Raw genomic sequence first — 19,611 nt, 5'->3', positions numbered from 1 at the left:
ACCCTCCCTGCCCTGACACCTGTGCCCCTCCTCTGGTTCCTGGGTCTTAATTCCAGGCAGCTCCCTGAAGTGCCTCTTCTGGCCACTGCAGCGCTGTTCCTGGAGGGACTGGAGAGCTGCCAGTCAATCAGATTAGCCAGCAACTCCCCAAGGCAGGACATCTTCCTGGTGACGGACGGAGGTCCTGCCTTTTGATAGTCAATGCCCATTAGAGCGTGAAATATCATCAGGCCAGCTCAAGTCCCTGCCATCCTGGAAATTCAGCCCTTGAATATTAGAATCGTAGAAACCCTACAGTGCAGAAAGAGGCCATTTGTCCCATCGAGTCTGCACCAACCACAATCCCACCCAGGCCCTACCCCCATATCCCTACATATTTACCCGCTAATCCCTCTAACCTACACATCTCAGGACACTAAGGGGCAATTTTATCATGGCTAATCAACCTAACCCGCACATCTTTGGACTGTGGGAAGAAACCGGAGCACCCGGAGGAAACCCACGCAGACACGGGGAGAATGTGCAAACTCCATACAGACAGTGACCCAAGCCAGGAATCGGACCCAAGTCCTTGGAGCTGTGAAGCAGCAGTGCTAACGACTGTGCTACCGTGCCGCCCCCTTAAAGGAAGTTATTTGTTTTGTGTGCAGATGGTGTTTGCCATATCCAATTATAGCACCTATATAACTTTCTGTAGTTTCGGGTGTTGAGTAACAGGCAGAAAATCCATTTCAATTGGGTTATTTGCTTTGTTGCTTATCACTTTATGGCTTCCACTGTTGTCAGCTTCTGATAAATTGAATAGCACTTTCCCAATGATGAAGGGGAGTTTTTAAATGGTTCAGTGCTGCTGGTTACTTTGATTACGGATGCTGCAACATGTTAATGGTGTTATTAGTGAGTTTGTGAAGCCTGGTTGGTTTATCTTGCCTTGTCCTTTCTCCACTCCTACATAGCACATTGACAAAGTGTTCAAGCACAAGGAGTTACAACAGCAGCTGGTAGATGCCAAACTTCAGCGAACGACAGAGATTATGAAAGAGGTGGATGAGGAACATCACAGAGAGAGGGAGTTTGTGAGTACAGGCTGTTTATATTTTCCCTGCTCCCACTGAAGCTGCATTTATGTAATACATTACAATTTTTTCAAAGTCCGGTACATGTGTGAACACGTTAAAAAAAAATACTCTAGCCTGAAAGACAGGACCAGTTTGTTTACGAGACTGCTGTTAACTCACATACTGAACAAGTTTGAATTGCCCCCGTTTTAAACCGCTCCCAAAGGAACTGAAGCTTCTCCACATTTTCTTTTACCTCTCATACGCCTCCTCCTTCCCAGACTTTTTCAGTTGTGTATTATTATTATGTGACTTTTCTTTTGGACACCGTTTAGCTCTTTGTCATTCTCTATAGCTCTGAAAACATTCCCCCCCCTTCCATTTTAAGTTTGAGACCCCTTGGTTTATCTCCTGGATTTGAGTCCCCATTTCATTCACAGAGTTTAACATACATTCATAATAGAATTAGTTTCATAGAATCATACAGTGCAGAAGGAGGCCATTCGGCCCATCGAGTCTGCACTGACCACAATTCCACCCAGGCTCTATCCCCGTAACCCCATGCATTTACCCTAGCCAGTCCTTCTGACACTAAGGGGCAATTTAGCATGGGCAATTTAGCTGGCCAGTCCACCTAACCCTCACATCTTTGGACTGTGGGAGGAAACCAGAGCACCCGGAGGAGACCCACACAGACACGGGGAGAATGTGCAAACTCCACACACACAGTTGGAATCGAACCTGGGTCCTTGGCACTGCAAGGCAGCAGTGCTAACCACTGTGCCACCGTGCCGCCCCATTAATTATACAAAATCATTTTAGTGAAGTTAATTAAATCTGCATGTGTTTGATGATGCCTTCCTATTTGCAGCGCCTCTACAAATTGAGTCCAGAGTCTTAAAATGAAAAGACATCTCGCGGATTCAGTGTGTTTGTGGACTCACGTGATGCTGTCTCACTTTCAATGCCTCTGTGAAATTGAGATTGGTACCAAATGAATGAACCATGGGATTTATCCCAGAGTGCTGCTGGTTACACAGTAACATGGGCAATGGCTAGGGAATCATTTGCCTGCCTGGAAGGGGATGAAGCCAACTCCAAAAGCCACGAGCCAGAAATTTTTAAATGTAGAAATTATTTTTATCTCTGAAGAAAATGGGCGCTGTGGGTGTTCTTATGCCACAACAGCTGCAGCGGTTCAAGAAGGCAGCATACCTCCACCTTCTCGAGGGCAGTTAGTGACAGATGATAAATTCCAGCCTAGCCTGTGACTCCCACATCTCATGAGTGAATAAAAAGAAACCAGTGCAATTCATGATTAACATTGTGTTTTTAAAGTTTAAGTTTATTTATTAGTCACAAGTCAGCTTACATTAACACTGCAATGAAGTTACTGTGAAAATGCCCCAGTAGCCATGTTCCAGTGCCTGTCGGGTACAGTGAGGGAGAATTTAGCGTGACCAATGCACCTAATCAGTATGTCTTTTGGACTGTGGGAGGAGACTTGAGCACCTAAAGGAAACCCACACAGACAAGGAGAGAATGAGCAGTCTTCTCACAGACAGTGACCCAAGCTGGGAATCGAACCAGGGTCCCTGGCACTGTAAGGCAGCAGTGATAACCACTATACCATCGTGGTGCCCTGTTTCCTTGGCCTCGGGAGTGGTCTGTGACTGAGGTTTCCGGTTGAGGGCTTGGACCGATAATCCTGAAATACTCTCCTCCTTGCATTTAAGACTCCCAATAAATTTGAAAATGCTTTTAAATTTCTTTGAAACAAAGTGTTAAAAGCATAATCTAGTATGCTTGCCTAAATTTGGGCTCGCCATCTTGTATTAACATGTTTGTAATATCTTTGTTTCTTTTTCTGGAGGAATCCAATACTTTGGGGTTCCGAAGAAACCACAGGACTGAATGGTTTGTGTGTGCCGATGGACAGCACAGTTTAGAATATGGCAGGAGCTGTGTGAAGCACCTTTACTTCCAGCATATATCAGTTTAGCCAATAGATCACATGATTCCTAAGAAAGGATGTCTCTTATTTCCATTCGTCCAGAAACATCACCATTGGTGGAACTGAAAGGAGTTCCGCCATCCCACAAACTAAGGTGTTGTGTCATATTTTGATTTTTTTTTCTATTTTGCTAGCTGCTAAAAGAAGCCACTGAATTGAGGCACAAATGTGAATTCATGAAACAACAGGAGGCACAGCTGAAACAACAGGTATGTTCCAACAAACTGTAATCACAATTTTAGTGAATATTCACCCCCACACCACCCACTCTTCCTATATCCCAGCTGACATGCAGTTGGACTCCTATTGGTCATGTTCCGTAGAATTGCTTCCGCCATTCATGGACCCTACTTGCTGTCTTTGTTCCAAAACGTGGTACTGCTTTAAGTGAATGCATGGGATGTGAAAGGTTGGGTTTGGTGGAACTGCTCGTGGTCATACTGGTGGCAGTTCTATTCAATAGTGCTACAACTGCACACTTAGCCCTGATAACCCACAACGCTCTCTTCGTTCAGAAGGAAGGAGATGGAGTGCGGAATCTTCCCGCCTGCCCACCACGGGAATCGTAGTGGGCGGTTCATGGACCATGCAAAGGCCTGGTGACCTCGGGTGGGATTTTCCGGTTTTGGGGTGAGTGCGGCCGGAAAAATCCCACCCATTAATTCAAAAGATAATCTAACCACAAGAGGTAAACATGGGAGCAGAACAAACTAAGTGAAGTGAATTAAAACAAGTGAAACACCACAGGTGAGGAGAGATGACATGTTAAGACTTGCAGAGTTGGAAGCAAAACACTAACGCATTGCGTGATGCCTGCTCACCTTTGACGTGAGCAACACCTGATCAAATTAGCACAATACTTAATATTGATTGTTGCATTAAAGTTGTCCAACTTTCCATTCATTCATTCATTGCATGTGTGGCATTTCTTGTTTTGAAGCTTTCCCTATATATGGATAAGTTTGAAGAATTCCAGAGCACACTGGCAAAAAGCAATGAAGTTTTTACAACGTTCAGGCTGGAAATGGAAAAGGTAAAGGCAAAGTTACCAATGTACCCCTTTCTCTGCTAATTCAACTCTGTAAAAATTGAGTTCTTAACGCCATGTTGGATTTTTCTGCCTGATTTTCTGGTGCTGCCTTACTTCACTAGTTTGCCTTTGTTTGAATTTTGTATATTTGGGGGCTTTGTTTTTACCTACACCACAGGGACCGCAATGGATCAAGAAGGCAGCTTGCCACCACCTTCTCCAGGGCAATTAGGGATGGGCAGTAAATATTGGCCTAGGCAGCGACACCCACGTCCATTTAATAATTTCTAAAAATCAGAATCAGCAACTTGAGATTTATGTAAATTAATAGCAGAATGAATTGAAAGTTCACATATCAATCCTCAATCTCAATGCTATGCACTGACATAGCCCACAAATAGAAATATCTTGGATTCATGTTATCAAGGTGGCTGATAAATGCCCTTTATTTTAGGCTAGATTAAAGTTTGATATCTCCCTGGGGTCCTGGAGGCTTGATGAAGAGGCTGTGTTCATCCATTCATTGTTGAGTGCCTACCAGTATTCTGCAATAGCAAATAAATGGCACTGAAAAACCCTTCCTCCACCACAACCCAACTGGTGTAATCATTGTTTGTGGCTGTATACGGTATGTGCATGATGCCACCAAGAGAACAGATGGGCAATCGCTCACTGTATATGGCATTTTCCTTGTTTCAGTCTCTGGATGTGGGTGCTGCTGGAGAGGCTGGCATTTACTGCCTCATCTGGAGTTGCCTTGAGAAGGAGCTGGTGAGATGCAATGCAATGATTTGCTTTGCCACGTCAGTGGGCAGTCAGGGGTCAACTATATTAGTGTGGGCCTGGTGTCATACATAGCCCAGACTTGGAAAAAGGACGTTAATGAACCAATTGAGTTTTAAACAATCTTTTTAATTAAATTGAAATTCTCAAATTGCTATTGCGGGATTTGAACTTGTATTCTCATGGTTATTTATCCAAGTCTTCAGATTACATGACACTGCACTACTGTACTTGGTATAGCTCCCATTTGTCAGTTGCCAGTGAAGGAGGTAGATGGGACCTCTTTGGTGTTGAGGTAGTTCCAAATGGACGTTTGATAATTAGAAGTCTGTAACCAGGTCAGCGCTTCATATATAAAAGCAAATTATTGTGGATTCTGGAATCTGAAACCAAAAGAGAAAATGCTGGATAATCTCAGCAGCAGTAAGGAAAGAAAAGAACTTATGTTTCGAGTTCAGATGACCCTTTGTCAAAGCTAAAAGGCATAGAAGGGGGGAGATATTTATACTGCAGGGTGAGGGAATGACAGATGAGTCATAGCCACAGAAACCAGGAGAAAGGCACTAATGGCAGCCCATAGAGAGAATAAACGGTGTGAATGGCCAAATGGCAGAGAAGCTGAAATCGGAGGGTAAACTGACAGATGAAGATGTAGGGGGAGGGGGGACAGAATGGGTGGGAGAGAGGTAAAATTTAGAAAAGGGGGGCGGGGAAGCAAAGGGGGAAGAAAAGGTAAGGAAAGGGGGGATAAAGTAGGGGGAAAGAGTGGGGGGGAAGAAAAATGAAAAAAGACAATAAAGGAATAAAAGGTAGAGAACAGTACATAATGAAATAGCCTTTCATGTAGATTCTCTGATTGAAATCCAGAACCAGGCAGATCTATAGTTCTCCCAGCTGGTGGGGTTGCAGCTGAGGCTTAGCGGGGCCTGGAGAGTTAGATCTGTTGCCGATCCTGGAGTTCTTTCCAGTTGGCTGTGAACATCCCCAAAAGCCAATGATGGGACGTTCCTGAGTGTTTAACCATGGCGAGCTTACTTCATGGTGGTTGACACAGTTTTGCTGGTTTAAACTTCAGCCCTACCCACAAACATTGCTGAGGCTCAATCACTGAGGTGCAGCATGTGCCTCTGGGTGTACAGTCAGTTTGCTGCACATCAGGCACGTACTAACTACTCACATTTAGCCATAAAAATAGAAACAGCAAATGCTGGGAATTCTCAGCACGTCTGGCAGCATCTGTGGAGAGGGAAAGAGTGTTAGTGTTTCTGTCAGTGAGCGCAGATGAAAAAGTTGTGGGCCTGAAACATTAACGGTTTCTCTCTCTACAGACTCTGCCAGACCTACTGAGTATTTCCAGCATTTTTTGTTTTTATTTTGGATTTCCAATATCTGCACTAAATTTTAGATTTCTTAGTCTGTTGGTTTGGAGATTCTTAACATATGTGGTGAGTTACTGCATGTGTCAGATGCTCCGTTGACAAAAAAAGTAGCAAATCTCAGACCCAAAATTGATTTATTTCTATTAAGTACTTGTCCTTGCAAATGTAAAGTTTGTCGCTGCAGTGAGACCAAGTATGATTCCTGTTTGACATTAATAGCGAGACTCAGCTCATTTCTTGCTTTTGTGCACTGTCATTGTACAGCTGACTTTTTTTTTCAAAATAAAACTGGGGCATCCTTCAATATTAGTCACAGAAAAATACTTAATAGATCCTTTTACAACACTGTCCCCTCTCCCTCCCTCCCCAACAATGCCAACTTAAAACATGTCTGTCAGAAATTGGTGAACGGAACATTCAGGCATTTCATTCTGTATGTGTGCTACTTGATGGTATTGAAACGTCAAGCTTGGTCAAGGGATCTGTTCGGTTGACACACTTTCTCCTTGTAAACCAGGTGAATTATGTTGCTTTAGAAGCAAGAGAATAGATGACTGAGTCAAGGCGAAACCATAACCCACATTTGTGATATATTTAAGATTGGCCCACTGGGGAGGGTTAAATATGTGGAGTAGCACAGTGGTTAACACTGCTGCCTCACCGTGCCAGGGACCCCAGATCGATTCTGGCCTTGAGTGACTGTCTGTGTAATGTTTGCACGTTTTCCCCATGTCTGCGTGGGTTTCCTCCGGGTACTCCGGTTTCCTCCCACAGTCCAGAGATGTGGGGGTTGGCCATGCTAAATTAACCCCCAGGGACGGGGATTAGCAGGGTAAATATGAGGGGTTACGGGAATAGGGCCTAGGTCGGATTGTTGTCGGTGCAGACTTGATGGGCTGAATGGCCTCCTTCTGCAGTGTAGGGATTCTATGATCCTGGCCTTGAGTGACTGTGTGAAGTTTGCACGTTCTCCCCATGTCTGCATGACTTTCCTCTGCGTGCTCTGCCTTCCTCCCATGGTCCAAAGACGTGCAGGTTAGGTGAATTTGCCATGGTAAATTGCCCCTTAGTGTCAAAGTATGTAGGTTAGGTGGATTAGCCATGGTAAATGAGCGGGGTTATGGGGATAGGTCAGGGGGGAGTGGGCCTGGATAAGATGCTCTTATCCAAAGAGAGTCGGTGCAGATGTGATGGGCTTAATGGTCTCTTGCACTGTAGGGATTCTATGTTCCAACTTGATGTCACACCGAATGGGGCCTTGTGTTTCTTCCTTCCGCAGATGACAAAGAAAATTAAGAAACTGGAAAAGGAAACTACGGTGTGGCGCACTAAGTGGGAGAATAATAATAAGGCACTCTTACAGATGGCCGAGGAGGTGAGTGCTACGTCTTTGTTAACTGTCCAATTTGTTGTCTTTAACATGAACAATGTGTTGCATGCACAGAAGAATGCTAATTCTAGACTCGTAACCATGAGGTTTTCCTAAACACCAGCTTTGCAGCAAATCCACAAAACTGATCGACAGTAAAAATAAATCTTTTTCAGCAAAACTGAGCTTCTGTAACTTTCTTATTTAGGATACCGTCGAAAAGCGTGGGAAGGGTGAAATTCAAAATATTACTGAAGAAATAAACCAGTGCTGTTAAGGTTGGGGGGATGGAGGCACGGATTAGGAAATGCAATGTTAAAGGGTTCCAGTGAGCTCTGAAAAATTACATCTCAAATTGGCCTCTTTTGAAGGGTATATTTTTGGCTTCACAATACTTCTGCAGGCAGGCAGCTAGTTGGGAGAGAGAATGCAGAAGAGCAGCTTTATTGCCTAGGGTTGGAGGTGTGTTCTGTGCTGACATTTATCAATGAGTGATGAAAGTTTGAATGTAAATTCCTTTTTGCGAGCAACAGCAGGATATTGAAAGAACACTCTGTGCTCCATATGGGGGTGGTAAGTATCTCGGAAGTTTGGGCAGAATTGTTGCATTTGATTCTTGGCCACAGCTCTGTGAAAATCCTCAGGCACAGAAGCCTGCTCCTTCCATACCAGTAACGCTCCCATTCATTCAAACACTATGATTCCAACATTACACGTGCATTTTGTTTTAAACTGGTTATTGTTTAGGTTTGTCTAAGTTTTTCATTCTTTGTTCAACATAAAAAGGCACAGTGGTTAGGGCAGCACAGTGGTTAGCACTGCTCCCTCACAGCACCAGGGACCCGGGCTCAATTCCCGCCTTTGGCACTGGCTTAGCGGAATCTGCGCATTCTCCCCGTGTCTGCATGGGTTTTCTCCGGTTGCTCCGGTTTCCTCCCACAGTTCAAAGATTTGCAGCTTAGCTGGATTGGCCATGCTAAATTGCCCCTTAGCGTCCAGGGATGTGTTAGGTTCAGGGGGATTAGCCACGGTAAGTGTGTGGGGATAGGACGGGGGATGAGCCTCGGTAAGATGCTCTTTCAGAGAGCCAGTGCAGATGCGATGGGCCGAATGGCGACCTTCTACTCTGTAGAGGTTTTATGATGGGTACTACTCTGTAAGAAAATTGCATAATTTATGACTTCTGCATTTAAAATTATGGCTATTATTTGGATCTGTGCCGCTGAAAAGCCCTTCTAGCTGCATGTTGTATTACAAGCATGGGGTAAATATTTTTAACTGCAATAGCCCCTTGTTGCCATGCTGTCATATTATTTGACAATTGTGGGACAGCTGTTTTATTTCCTTTAAATAAAAGAATCTTCAGTTGCAGTGCAGTATGGGGTTGACTGGAATGAAAAGGCACATTCTCCAGCTGTAATGCCAGTAAATATTATAACGGCTACGGTGTGGAAAATAAACGTTGAGCATGAGCTGATGGGTTAATTGGTGGTCTTCAGTAACAGTCCCCTGTATTTACTTGTGTTCAAAATATTCTCTCTGGAGATCTGCACCCAGAAATATTTGAGTGTTAATTATTTTTTTCACCTGCCTTTTGCCTACCCTGCCCCTCCTCATATCCTTTTTCCCATATGTAACATGTAGCTCGAGGTCTGTGCTAGTGAAACTTGTGCACACTCTCCAGGAGGGTCAGCAGACAAGGTGCTGTGTGTTTCTCAAAATGGATACTGACATTTAATAGAGTTTTAAACTCCTTGTAAGATTAGAGCCTTGTTTTGGCTGTTTCTTCCTTTGCAACTTTTAATGTAATGGGGAGACAGAGCGGGGAGGGAAAAAAAGCACAGAAATCTACAGGGATAATGTCTCCCAGTTCAGTTCTTTTCTAGACTTCCCTTAGCTTAGAATTAGCATGGCATAGCTTTGAATCTTCACTTGTCCCTTGTGCATGGAGCTGTCAGAAGACAAAACCACCTTTTGAAACAAGATGGAAATGGATGGTCCTCGGGTGCTCAGATAGTAAGTAGGTAATACGGGAAAGACACTGGGTATATTGTGCACAGCAACAGTCCCACAAACAACAATGTGACTATGACCAGATAATCTATTTTTGTAATATCAGTTGAAGGGTAAATATTGACCAGGATACTGGAGCCACCTCCCTTCTCTCTGAAATAGTGCCTTTGGTGTGGCATGGTGGCACCATGGTTAGCACTGCTGCCTCAGTGCTAGGGACCCGGGTTTAATTCTGGCCTTGGGTGACGTTGTGGAGTTTGCATGTTCTCCCTGTGTCTGTGTGGGTTTCCTCCAACAGTCCAAAGATGTGTGGGTTAGGTTGATTAGCCATGCTAAATTGCCCCTTAGTGTCCCAAGATGTGTAGGTTAGGAGAATTAGCAGGGTAAAAACGTGGGGTTACAGAGATAGGGGCTGGGTGGGATTGTTGTCGGTGCAGGTTCGATGAGCTGAATGACCTCCTTCTGCACTGTAGGGATTCTATGATTTCCCGTCCACTTAAGAGAGCAGGCGGGGCTTTGCTTTTAACGTCTCATCCAAAAATGGCACCTCTGACAGTGTAGCATTCCCTTGGTGCTGCAGTGATTATCATAGCATTTCAGAATTTAAGAGTAGATGCAGCAGGCATACAGCAAGTGACTAGAATTTGTAACATGTTGAAGAGAGACTTGATATGTCTTGTTTGCCCTTTTGAATTTTGTACAGAAAACGCTTCGAGATAAGGAATACAAGGGTCTGCAGGTGAAACTGGAGCGGTTGGAAAAGCTTTGCAGGGCTCTCCAGACAGAGAGAAATGACCTGAATAAAAAAGTGCAGCTTCTTCAGTGTCAGCTTTCGGGAAATGACAGGCCTTTAGACCTGACGGAAGAGGAGTACCGGCCGTGCAAGACCCCAGATCCTTCAGAATTGGCTGAGGTGAACACTTCAAACCAGGAGGAAGGAGAAAGGCAGTCGCATGCGACAGCTATTTTAGATCAAGTGTGTTCACCTGGAGATCTAGAAAATGCTGTTGCAGCTTCGGGCATTGATTCTGTTGACTAAGATTATCTGTTTTAAAAGAAGAATTGTGTGGAGTTTATATATTTTTGTGTAATTATTGTTTGACTTGTTCTTGGTAATTATTGGCTTTGTGGTGAGAATTTCTTACACATTTTTCTACCATATCTGTATTTTCTTAGGGAAAAAAGGAATTTATGTGGTTCAAGTAGCTGTACGGTGGGTCGAGTTAGTCTACTTTATAAATTTTCATAATTGATTACATTTGTTTCATCCTTTTTAAAATTGAAATTTTTGACATTGCAACCCACCTCGACTCTCAATACTTGGACCGAAAAGTAAACATTTCCATGTAATTTTAATAACAAGTTGAGTAACTTTTTTTTTACACCAAGCTTGTTTTTGCAATTTAAGTGCAACTGGATATACTTGGTTGGGACACGCTTCCACAGATGGGATTGCTATCGGCTGTTCTGATGGCGCATATCTCGACCTTCCACATAAAGCGCTGCCTCTTGATTGGAACTTTTAGCCGATGTGCAACAGTTAATGTTAAGAGCTGGAAAATCAGAGAGCCACCTCTGATTGATTGCTTCAAATTGACAAAAATGGATGGGAAACAGGGTTCGTAGGCAGAGCTTTGAGATTGTTTTGGCAGTGTTGGCTGCTTCCCATGCCTTCCACTCAGTAGAGACGCAGGCTGTGAGGACAAGTGAAGCATCGCTAGTTTATGCCACTTCTCGAATTGGGGTTGTTGTCTGGTAAGTATTGGCGCCATCCCATGAATTATAAGGGATTGCCATCGGTCCTGTGGTTTTCTAGTCCGTTTTCCACTGTCTATGCCCCTACTGTTAGAAAGAAGCTTCCCCTGGTTTTTAGCCTCAATAGATGAATGTTGGGATTGAGATTAATTTAGCAGGCTGTTTGCACACCAACGCTTTTGTTAGTTTGAAGGTTCTGTTGCCCTGCCATTGGAGTTGAGCTGAATTTGTTAGTAGCAAGTGATCTAAGAAAGTCCAGAATTTTTTTTTTGTAGACTGGTCAAAACCACCATTTTATTTATTGTTTTCCTTCATTTATTTTAAGAATAAAGGGAATGTTTTCCCTAAGACAATTTTTTTTCAATGTAGCCGTGCTAACTGTGCACTATCCTTTCACCTCAGGATTTGAACCTAGACCAAAGCTTAAGGGGATTTTTAAAGAAAATCATGTGTCTCTGGCTCCAAGAGTTTCAAATGAAATTAGTTTTGGCAATCTTCATCTCTGATTTTGTATCTCCACAGCACAAAGCTGTCATTGATAGACCTACTCCCTCAGAACCATTGTAAGTGGAAAAATAAACAACGGCTGGGGGAGTGGTGTGGGGTCCACTTTTGAGGTTACCACTGAGACACATTCGGAGTATAGTGGGGGCTTTTAGTATCTATAGCTATGCCTGGCTAGTGAGTACTAAATACTGAGTACCAAAAATAAATAACTATACCATTCCCATCACTGCATTTGGAATAAAACATAGATTTCATTCTATAAACACATAGGACCTGGGAGCCATTTGGCACCTAGAACCTGCTCCACCATTCAATAAGATCATGGCTGATCTGGTTGTGGCCCCAGATCCACCTTCCTGTCCACATCCCCAACCTCATTACCCGTAACCCCTTTTTCCAGGAAGGATCTATCTAATCCAGCCTTGAATAAATACAGAGATCCAGCCTCCACTGCTTTCTGTGGAAGAGAATTTCCATCTTAAAAGGGAGGCCTTTTGTTTGTGAACAGTGTCCCCGAGTTCTAGCCTCCTCCACCCAGAGGAAGCCTCCACCCTATTAAGTCCCCTCAGGATCTTGTATGTTTCAATAACATCATCTCCAATGAGTATAGGCTCAACCTGTCCAACTTTTCTTCATAATTTATGAGTCGAATGAACTTTCTCTGAGCTGCTTTGGTGATTTTGCCCTCTTCAAATGAGACCAAAACTGTACATAGTATTCTAGATCAGGCCCTGCACAGCTGCAGTAAAACTTCCTGACTTTTATATTCCATTCCCCTTGCAATAAACAACAATATTCCATTTGCCTTCCTAATCTTTGTCTGTACCTGCATATTAACATTTTGTGATTTATATACCAGGACACCCAGATCATTCTGTACTTCTGAGTTCTGCATTCTCTCTGCATTTAAATAGTATACTGCTTTTCCATTCCTCCTGCCAAAGTGGACAATTTCATATTTTGCCATGTTAGACTCTATCTGCCATTCTTTTGTCCACTCACTTCACCTATATATTAAGTGTCTTGGTCAAAGTTGAGCTTTGATAATTAAATCAAAAGCTTTTAGATGCCAACTCAAGTATGCTGGCACATTTTCAACCAAAATGACCAACTTGAGCCCGGGATGTGAATGGAAAAGAGAGATTTCTGAAGTCTTCCTGCTTTTTAATAGACACAGTTATTTATAAACTGTCCCATTATTATGTGCCCTATAATGCATAATTCCCATTTCCAAAATCCTGATTCAAGCCATTTTCCACCTAATCAGGTTTTTGTATATTTAACTGTCTGTTCCCTGTCTCTGAATTTTACTTCAGTTGATAGAGTTTTTGCCGTGTTATTGATCTTCTCTCTCCCGCTCTGTCAGATCTGTAGGTGAACAATACTCTTCCCCAATCTGTTGGAGCCATAGGTCTAGTAGCATATACGTACTCCTCATACTGAGGGATGTGGATTGTAATTCCTATGCTGAGCCATTTGCAAATCCATCCACATGATGAATTGGATTGAAGGTGAGCCCAGATTATACCAGATGTGATGGCATTGGGCAACCAGTAGTTTTGCAAAAGCAGGGCATGTTGATTTGTTCTTTTTATTTGGGCGAGGCAAAAAATAAACCTCAACGGTGTCCCCCGAGTTGGACAAATTTCTGGAGAAGGTTAAAAAATCTGTTTTCTTCCATACTGACCGTGACCTGACACGACTGATCATCCTGGTTTCAGCCAAATTTTCCCACTCCAACGTGTAGCCCACTTATGATCGAGTGGAATAAATAAAGTACTGTAGCATTCCAGCTTCCACACTCTCAACCCTTTGATATATCAAATTCTTCACTAGTGTCTGTGGCGCTGACTTGCCCTGATATATATGGACATGACTTATTAAAGTATCCTGTGGTTTTTTTATCAACTCATTTATAGAATAGCTTTGGAAATGGTCCAGCAGAAGAATTCCTAACTTCCTCTTTGGGGGAGCTGACGATAATATTTTCATTAGAAATGGAAACATCTCATGAACTACTGGTTGTCGAGTGCTATGTTATATTCAACTTTTCCTGTTTATTTCGATCAATTGGATAATTAATGTATTCTCTTTGTGGCATTCCATTAAACCACTCGGGAATGTGTCCCACAGGGAACAAACACGGCCAGTGTAAGCGGTCCCTTTAAGATGTGGGCGTGCACAGCCGCGCGGTATCGTAAAGGGGACACACAGTGCAACAAACAGGCGGTACACATCACAGGGAAATGAAAGCGACTGTTGCTTCCTGCCAGCTTTCCTTTTCACCTTTGTCAAATCTCCTTTGGCTTCGATGTTCATTTCAAAAAGCTTCGCTGTGAGCAATCCTTGGCTCTTGCAAGGTTCACAGCGCTCTTGTGAGGAAGATGCTGTGTTTCCTGTGTGCCTAAAGACCTAGTACCTAAAGATGGTGACGTGGTTATTCATTTCCTTTCTACTTGGCAGGTATCACGTCAGTGATAGTGTTTAATCTGTGAAGCATTCCATTTGATGTGCCACTTGTTCTTCTTCAGTTCTTTGTACATTCTCATGATTTTCTCCCAGAAGTTGTGAAATGTGAACCTACAAACCTCACGGATATAAATTCCTATTTTGAGATGTAGCTCCCTTGCATTACATGAAAGTAACCAGCACTGAGAGTTTAGGTCGATCCAGGCAGCAGCGTCTGGGTGCCCGAGCTCAAAATTAACAGCAGTCTTTGCAGCCACTGTTTTTGATTCAGAGAGAGCAAGCACAATGCCAGACCTTTGGGTACAGTTATTAATTCTTAGTTGCTGTTATGTAGCAATAAGTCACCTTTGTTGGCTCTTGCGTGTGGACCTCAGTAGCTCTCAGTGCTTGATAAATTTTACCTTTGCCAAGAGAAAGCTATTAATCTGGAGCAGCCTGAACAAAACTTTTACCTGAGCCTCACTCAAGAGGAATGGCCTTGGGTTCAGGTGCCTCTGGAACTGTATCCAGAATCAGTTCCATAAAGAGTGGACAGAAATTATGGGAGGATGGAGCAAAGAACCAACTTTTCTAAAGTGCTGGAGCACAAGTGAAAATTGTATTGCACTATGGAATGTGCTTTTCCACATATGAATTTACAAAACAGGGCAAATAGTGCATTGCAGTAGGGGCTCTACTGGAGAAGGTAGACTGCGCACTATTCCCTTGCGTATCCCACAGCTTCTCTGCAACATCAGATGTTGGTAATCACCATAACCGTGCAGACACTTAACAAAAAACTGAAGATTAGATTTGGGAGCGAGTGGATTTTATCTTTTTGTATACAGTGTGCTTGGGATGCTTTTCTCCTCGAAGCTGCCTGTGTTGAATCAAGCTCTGACGGTGGCAAAGTGGGTTTCCCATCCTCTTGGATGCACAGACACCTTGTGTTACTGAGGTCTCACTTAAAGCGTGAACGAGGTGTTTTGTGTATTTGCCATTGCCAAAAGAGGGAGGAAACATCAAAAGTAACAAAAATCCAGTCTGTGTACACATGAGGAGCTCCTTCTTTAATGCACAAGCAATTAACTTATGGCTGCTTGCCCTACAATCTGATAGGCTGGTGATCTCAGTTGAATCTAAAGTTCAATTGCTGCCATGCTGTTCGAAAAACAGCAGTTCTGCAGAAGCGTTCAGGAAAAAATCTCTCCATGCACAAATTGAGAGGTGTCCCCAGTTCAATGTTCTCAAATCCTCATTTCAAACGATGCTTGTGAAGTGGCCACTTTTCTCACCAGTAACCGGTTTAATTATTACCTTTCAGACAAGGTATCAAGTTTATTTGAAGCTGATCTTGAGCCATTCTGTTCAGTCCTGTTCTCGACTTTATATTTGCAGCCTCCGATGAACTTCCAAATCATTATACTCAGAGCATATTTTATGTTATGTTTCTGTGGAGTGAATTGGTGCGCAGTGTATTCTGTACCATGGAACAGTAGGATGCACTTTATAGTTACAGTGAGATTGAGGACAGATTATTGTGTAGACACGTGGAACTACTTCATACAGAGAAAGATAGTCTGGCATCTCACACATACTAGTTGGTTAAAGGGACTGTTGCGCTGTTAGAAGGTTTACTTTGAACAGGCAGTAGAAACACAGACTCTTCTCCACCAACTGGTATTTTTGGTACCTGATGCTATGAATTTTAATCCATACCTCATGGCAAGTTGCCATATTTCAGCATCATTGCCTACAATATTGCATGGATGGACTGCCAACACACAGTCAGAAGAATATTTTACATGCATTTCAAATAGTGAAAGTGAGTGGTACTTACCTCAAGCTTAAGTGGTATCTAATTAGCTAAACTAAACCAGATAAACTGAGAGTTATTTTACATCACTGGTTAAGCGAGTCATTTCTCTAGCTCAAAATCAAGTCCAGTTTTTGAACGCAATCCATTAGGTAGGTAACCAACTTGTCTACAATTCATACACTGAGCAATTAAGTCTGTGATCGTGATTTTCATGTGTTGGGATAAACTATTCAAATATAGAACAGTACAGCACAGCCTTCGGCCCTCGAAGTTGTGCCGAGCTTTGTCCGAAACCAAGATCAAGCTATCCCACTCCCTATCATTCTGGTGTGAATTTATCCCAACACTTATTTTCATAGAAAGTATGGATTAGTACAATCCAATCTCTCCTAGGTAGTTGGATCACCTCGTTTTGCTGCCCACTTCACAGTATTCGAGGTTGGCCAGCAGAATTACTGCCTGCTTTAGGTAATCCACTTAATTGTAAAAGTGTTTGGCAGCTTGTCAGAGAAAGTAGATAATGCCTGCTCAGCTGGTCAACGGAGAAGTAAACGCTCCAACCATTCGGGTACGGGTTAGAATAATGTGAGCCCACATCCTGCTGTTGGATACTGAAAACACCCCACTGATTGGATATGTAATGTCTCTGTTTGCAAAATTGCCATCATTAGCCCTGTAAGATTCAAGAAAACAATATCATTTGTTTATTGGGCAGGAACAAAATACTACTGTGATTGAATTGTATCCTTTTTTGCTAGCTCAAAATCAAGACATACCTAATACTGTGCACTACATTGATTAAATGATTGATTTTGAGATGTTAAATTAAAGGTCTTGTTGAATCAGCAGCAATTGACCAATGCAGTTAATTTAGAAAATCAAGTTGATGATTTTCCTCAGTGCTATCTGAATGACCAATTCTCACACTCCATTTCATTTTATTCTAAATATCCTCTTGAATCGCTTCAGAAGATGCATTCCAATTCCAAGCCCTTATTTGTTAGTATGGTAAAACTGTCCATAGCACTTAAAAACTGCCTTTTTAACCATTTTGTTTTGAACAGAGGTTTACTGCAATTATTTTTTTTTTACAAAGCAATTACTTTGTGCAAATGAATGACAAGTTCTAAATAATCGTCTCTTCAGAGAAGCTCATTAGATTTGAAATATTTTGCTTCAGCCACCCAACCAAGTTTTGAGATTTCATAAATAACATTGAGCAAACAGACCAGATCGCTAGCTTGTCGTAAAAGAACATGGTTTTTACTTTCTGCAGCTTTTTTTTTTGGGGGGGGGTGTGCTAAATAGTGTGGTGTAAGACTCTTGCCAGTTTTAATTTTTCTCATTGTAATGACTTAATCTGAGGGAGTAAAAAATCTATTGAAAATAGTATGCCTTCTCGTTTGTTCCTTCTGGTGTGAGGTGTAATATGTTGCTTGGTTTTCAGAATTGTGATTGGCATGGCTTCAGCAATTTAGCTTCTGTTGATGTATTGAAAATGAAGAAGTCGGCATTCTGCTCACATTTAAATCTACTCCCTCAACACCCTCTAGTGGTTATTAGGTGGTTTCGCTCCCTGCTGTACTGAGTCACAGACCAGAAGTACTTGTGTCCGACCCCTCATCTCTGCTGACTTGATCTCAGTCATGGTGATGATGGGGTTGTGGGGGCACTACAGTTGACCTTTATTGTCCCTGGGCTTTAAAAAAAGAGTGTTGGACGGACAACTCTGAGAAATTCTTGCTGCAAAGTATGAATAAGTGCATATTGGCTACAGAAAGATCTGTGGCCAAATATGAGACACACTGCCTTAGCTTGAATATGAAGAATGTTCACTTTGGGGCAAGGTATTAGAGGCTTCTGTCAATCCTCATAAAGCTGTACCCTAAAATAAGTCAAGAGTGGAAGGGAAAAATGGCGGCGGTGAAATGCGTTAATCCACAGATATACATGTTTTCTAGAGTATTTTATTCGAAGTGTTTCGCAATTGGTAAGACGATAATGAGAGACTGGACTGTGTTCTATTTATAAGCTGCTGTTCCTTGCACATGACTGGCTTTAATATGAGCCAGTTACAAACTTGTTCAATTCATCTTGTAAAAATCACACTGAGTGACTTAAGAGGTTAGAGGCTGCAGCTTTGAAAGGGGAGGGGAGAGGTGGATTGGGCACCATTTCCAGTACTGAAAACAATAATGCTTTACTCTGGACCTTTCAGTATGTTTTCTTAAAACTGCTGTTTAATCTAACATGGTTTCTGAAAAAGCTATTTCCCATATTGGTCTTCCTACCTAGTCAGGCTGAAAAATAAAGATGCAGCTTCTAATCCAGATATTACTGCAACTGAGATTTTTTTTAGAAGATTAAAATACAGATGACCTGTATTTCTACTTTGAATGTCCAATATTTTGCAAAAGTAGAAGAGATGTTTGGTGCATAGCATGTCTTCCTAGTACTGCCTGATTAGAATGGGTTTTCTGTCTGTTGATCAATGTTTTGCCGTGGCAAAGTAATACTGTACTGATGATGCATTTATACATTTAGCTGGGAGTGTTGCGGTTGAAACCTCAGGTGATGATGAGAACAAAAAAAAATCTACCTCTGAAGATTGTGGCAGAGAATAACTGTGAAACAATACGAGGCAGAAATAGTCGATGCTTAAATCCATTTTATTTTCTTTCAGGGATTTGGGCAAGTATTTGAACGGGTGGTCAGCACGGTCTTGCTTTCAAATTTTCACAAACATTTTGTAGAATTCCTGAAATGTGAATCTAAAATGTTATTTACTAAGGACATGTACAGAGCAAATCAACAAATATAAGTATAGATAATACTTGTGGCTTCCTTTTGTCATTTACACTTCAGATCAAAAATGTTTACTTTGTGGCTTTGAGATGATTCCTTCCAAATGCCATTTCAGTGCAGCAGTTGATAACATTTACCCATATTTACATTAATTTGATAACCATGCTATTCCTGCTTTCTAACCAGGAGTATTCAATGGAGTCGTGAAACAAGATTTCCACAGGTAATGGTGTTCATCACATTTGTGAAACATTGCCTTTGATTCAAACTTGCACTTATTGTACAGTGTTTGAAATCGGCAGTTAAAGAATATCACTGAGAATATAGGAGTTCACAAGGGGTCATAGGTTCAAGGTGAAGGGGGGGAGGTTTAACACAGATATCAGAAGGACATATTTTACACAGAGGGTGGTGGGGGCCTGGAATGCGCTGCCAGGCAAGGTGGTGGAGGCGGACACACTGGGAACATTTAAGACTTATCTAGATAGCCACATAAACGGAGTGGGAATGGAGGGATACAAAAGAATGGTCTAGTTTGGACCAGGGAGCGGCACGGGCTTGGAGGGCCAAAGGGCCTGTTCCTGTGCTGTATTGTTCTTTGTTCTTTGTTAAGCCATTCGGCTCCTTGAAC

At 42.4% G+C, this 19,611-nt stretch overlaps 1 protein-coding gene across 3 annotated transcripts in view; it reads left to right on the top strand.

The window, feature by feature from the left end:
- The window catches only part of LOC144506371 (gamma-taxilin-like), a 65,130-nt gene extending 45,879 nt beyond the window's left edge, over positions 1-19,251 (top strand). For all 3 annotated transcript variants that reach the window (XM_078232391.1, XM_078232393.1, XM_078232392.1), the window contains 5 exons: positions 957-1,076; positions 3,207-3,281; positions 4,013-4,105; positions 7,544-7,639; positions 10,350-19,251. In XM_078232391.1, the coding sequence (XP_078088517.1) occupies positions 957-1,076; positions 3,207-3,281; positions 4,013-4,105; positions 7,544-7,639; positions 10,350-10,685 (720 nt within the window). In that variant the 3' untranslated portion in view covers positions 10,686-19,251. The remainder of the gene's footprint in view (positions 1-956; positions 1,077-3,206; positions 3,282-4,012; positions 4,106-7,543; positions 7,640-10,349) is intronic.
- The last annotated feature ends 360 nt before the right edge of the window (positions 19,252-19,611 follow it).

This window comes from Mustelus asterias, chromosome 17, assembly GCF_964213995.1.
Source record: "Mustelus asterias chromosome 17, sMusAst1.hap1.1, whole genome shotgun sequence".
Classification (NCBI taxonomy): Eukaryota; Metazoa; Chordata; class Chondrichthyes; order Carcharhiniformes; family Triakidae; genus Mustelus; species Mustelus asterias.
The sequence above is the reverse complement of the archived record's forward strand: the minus strand, read 5'-3'. Positions and strand labels throughout refer to the sequence as shown.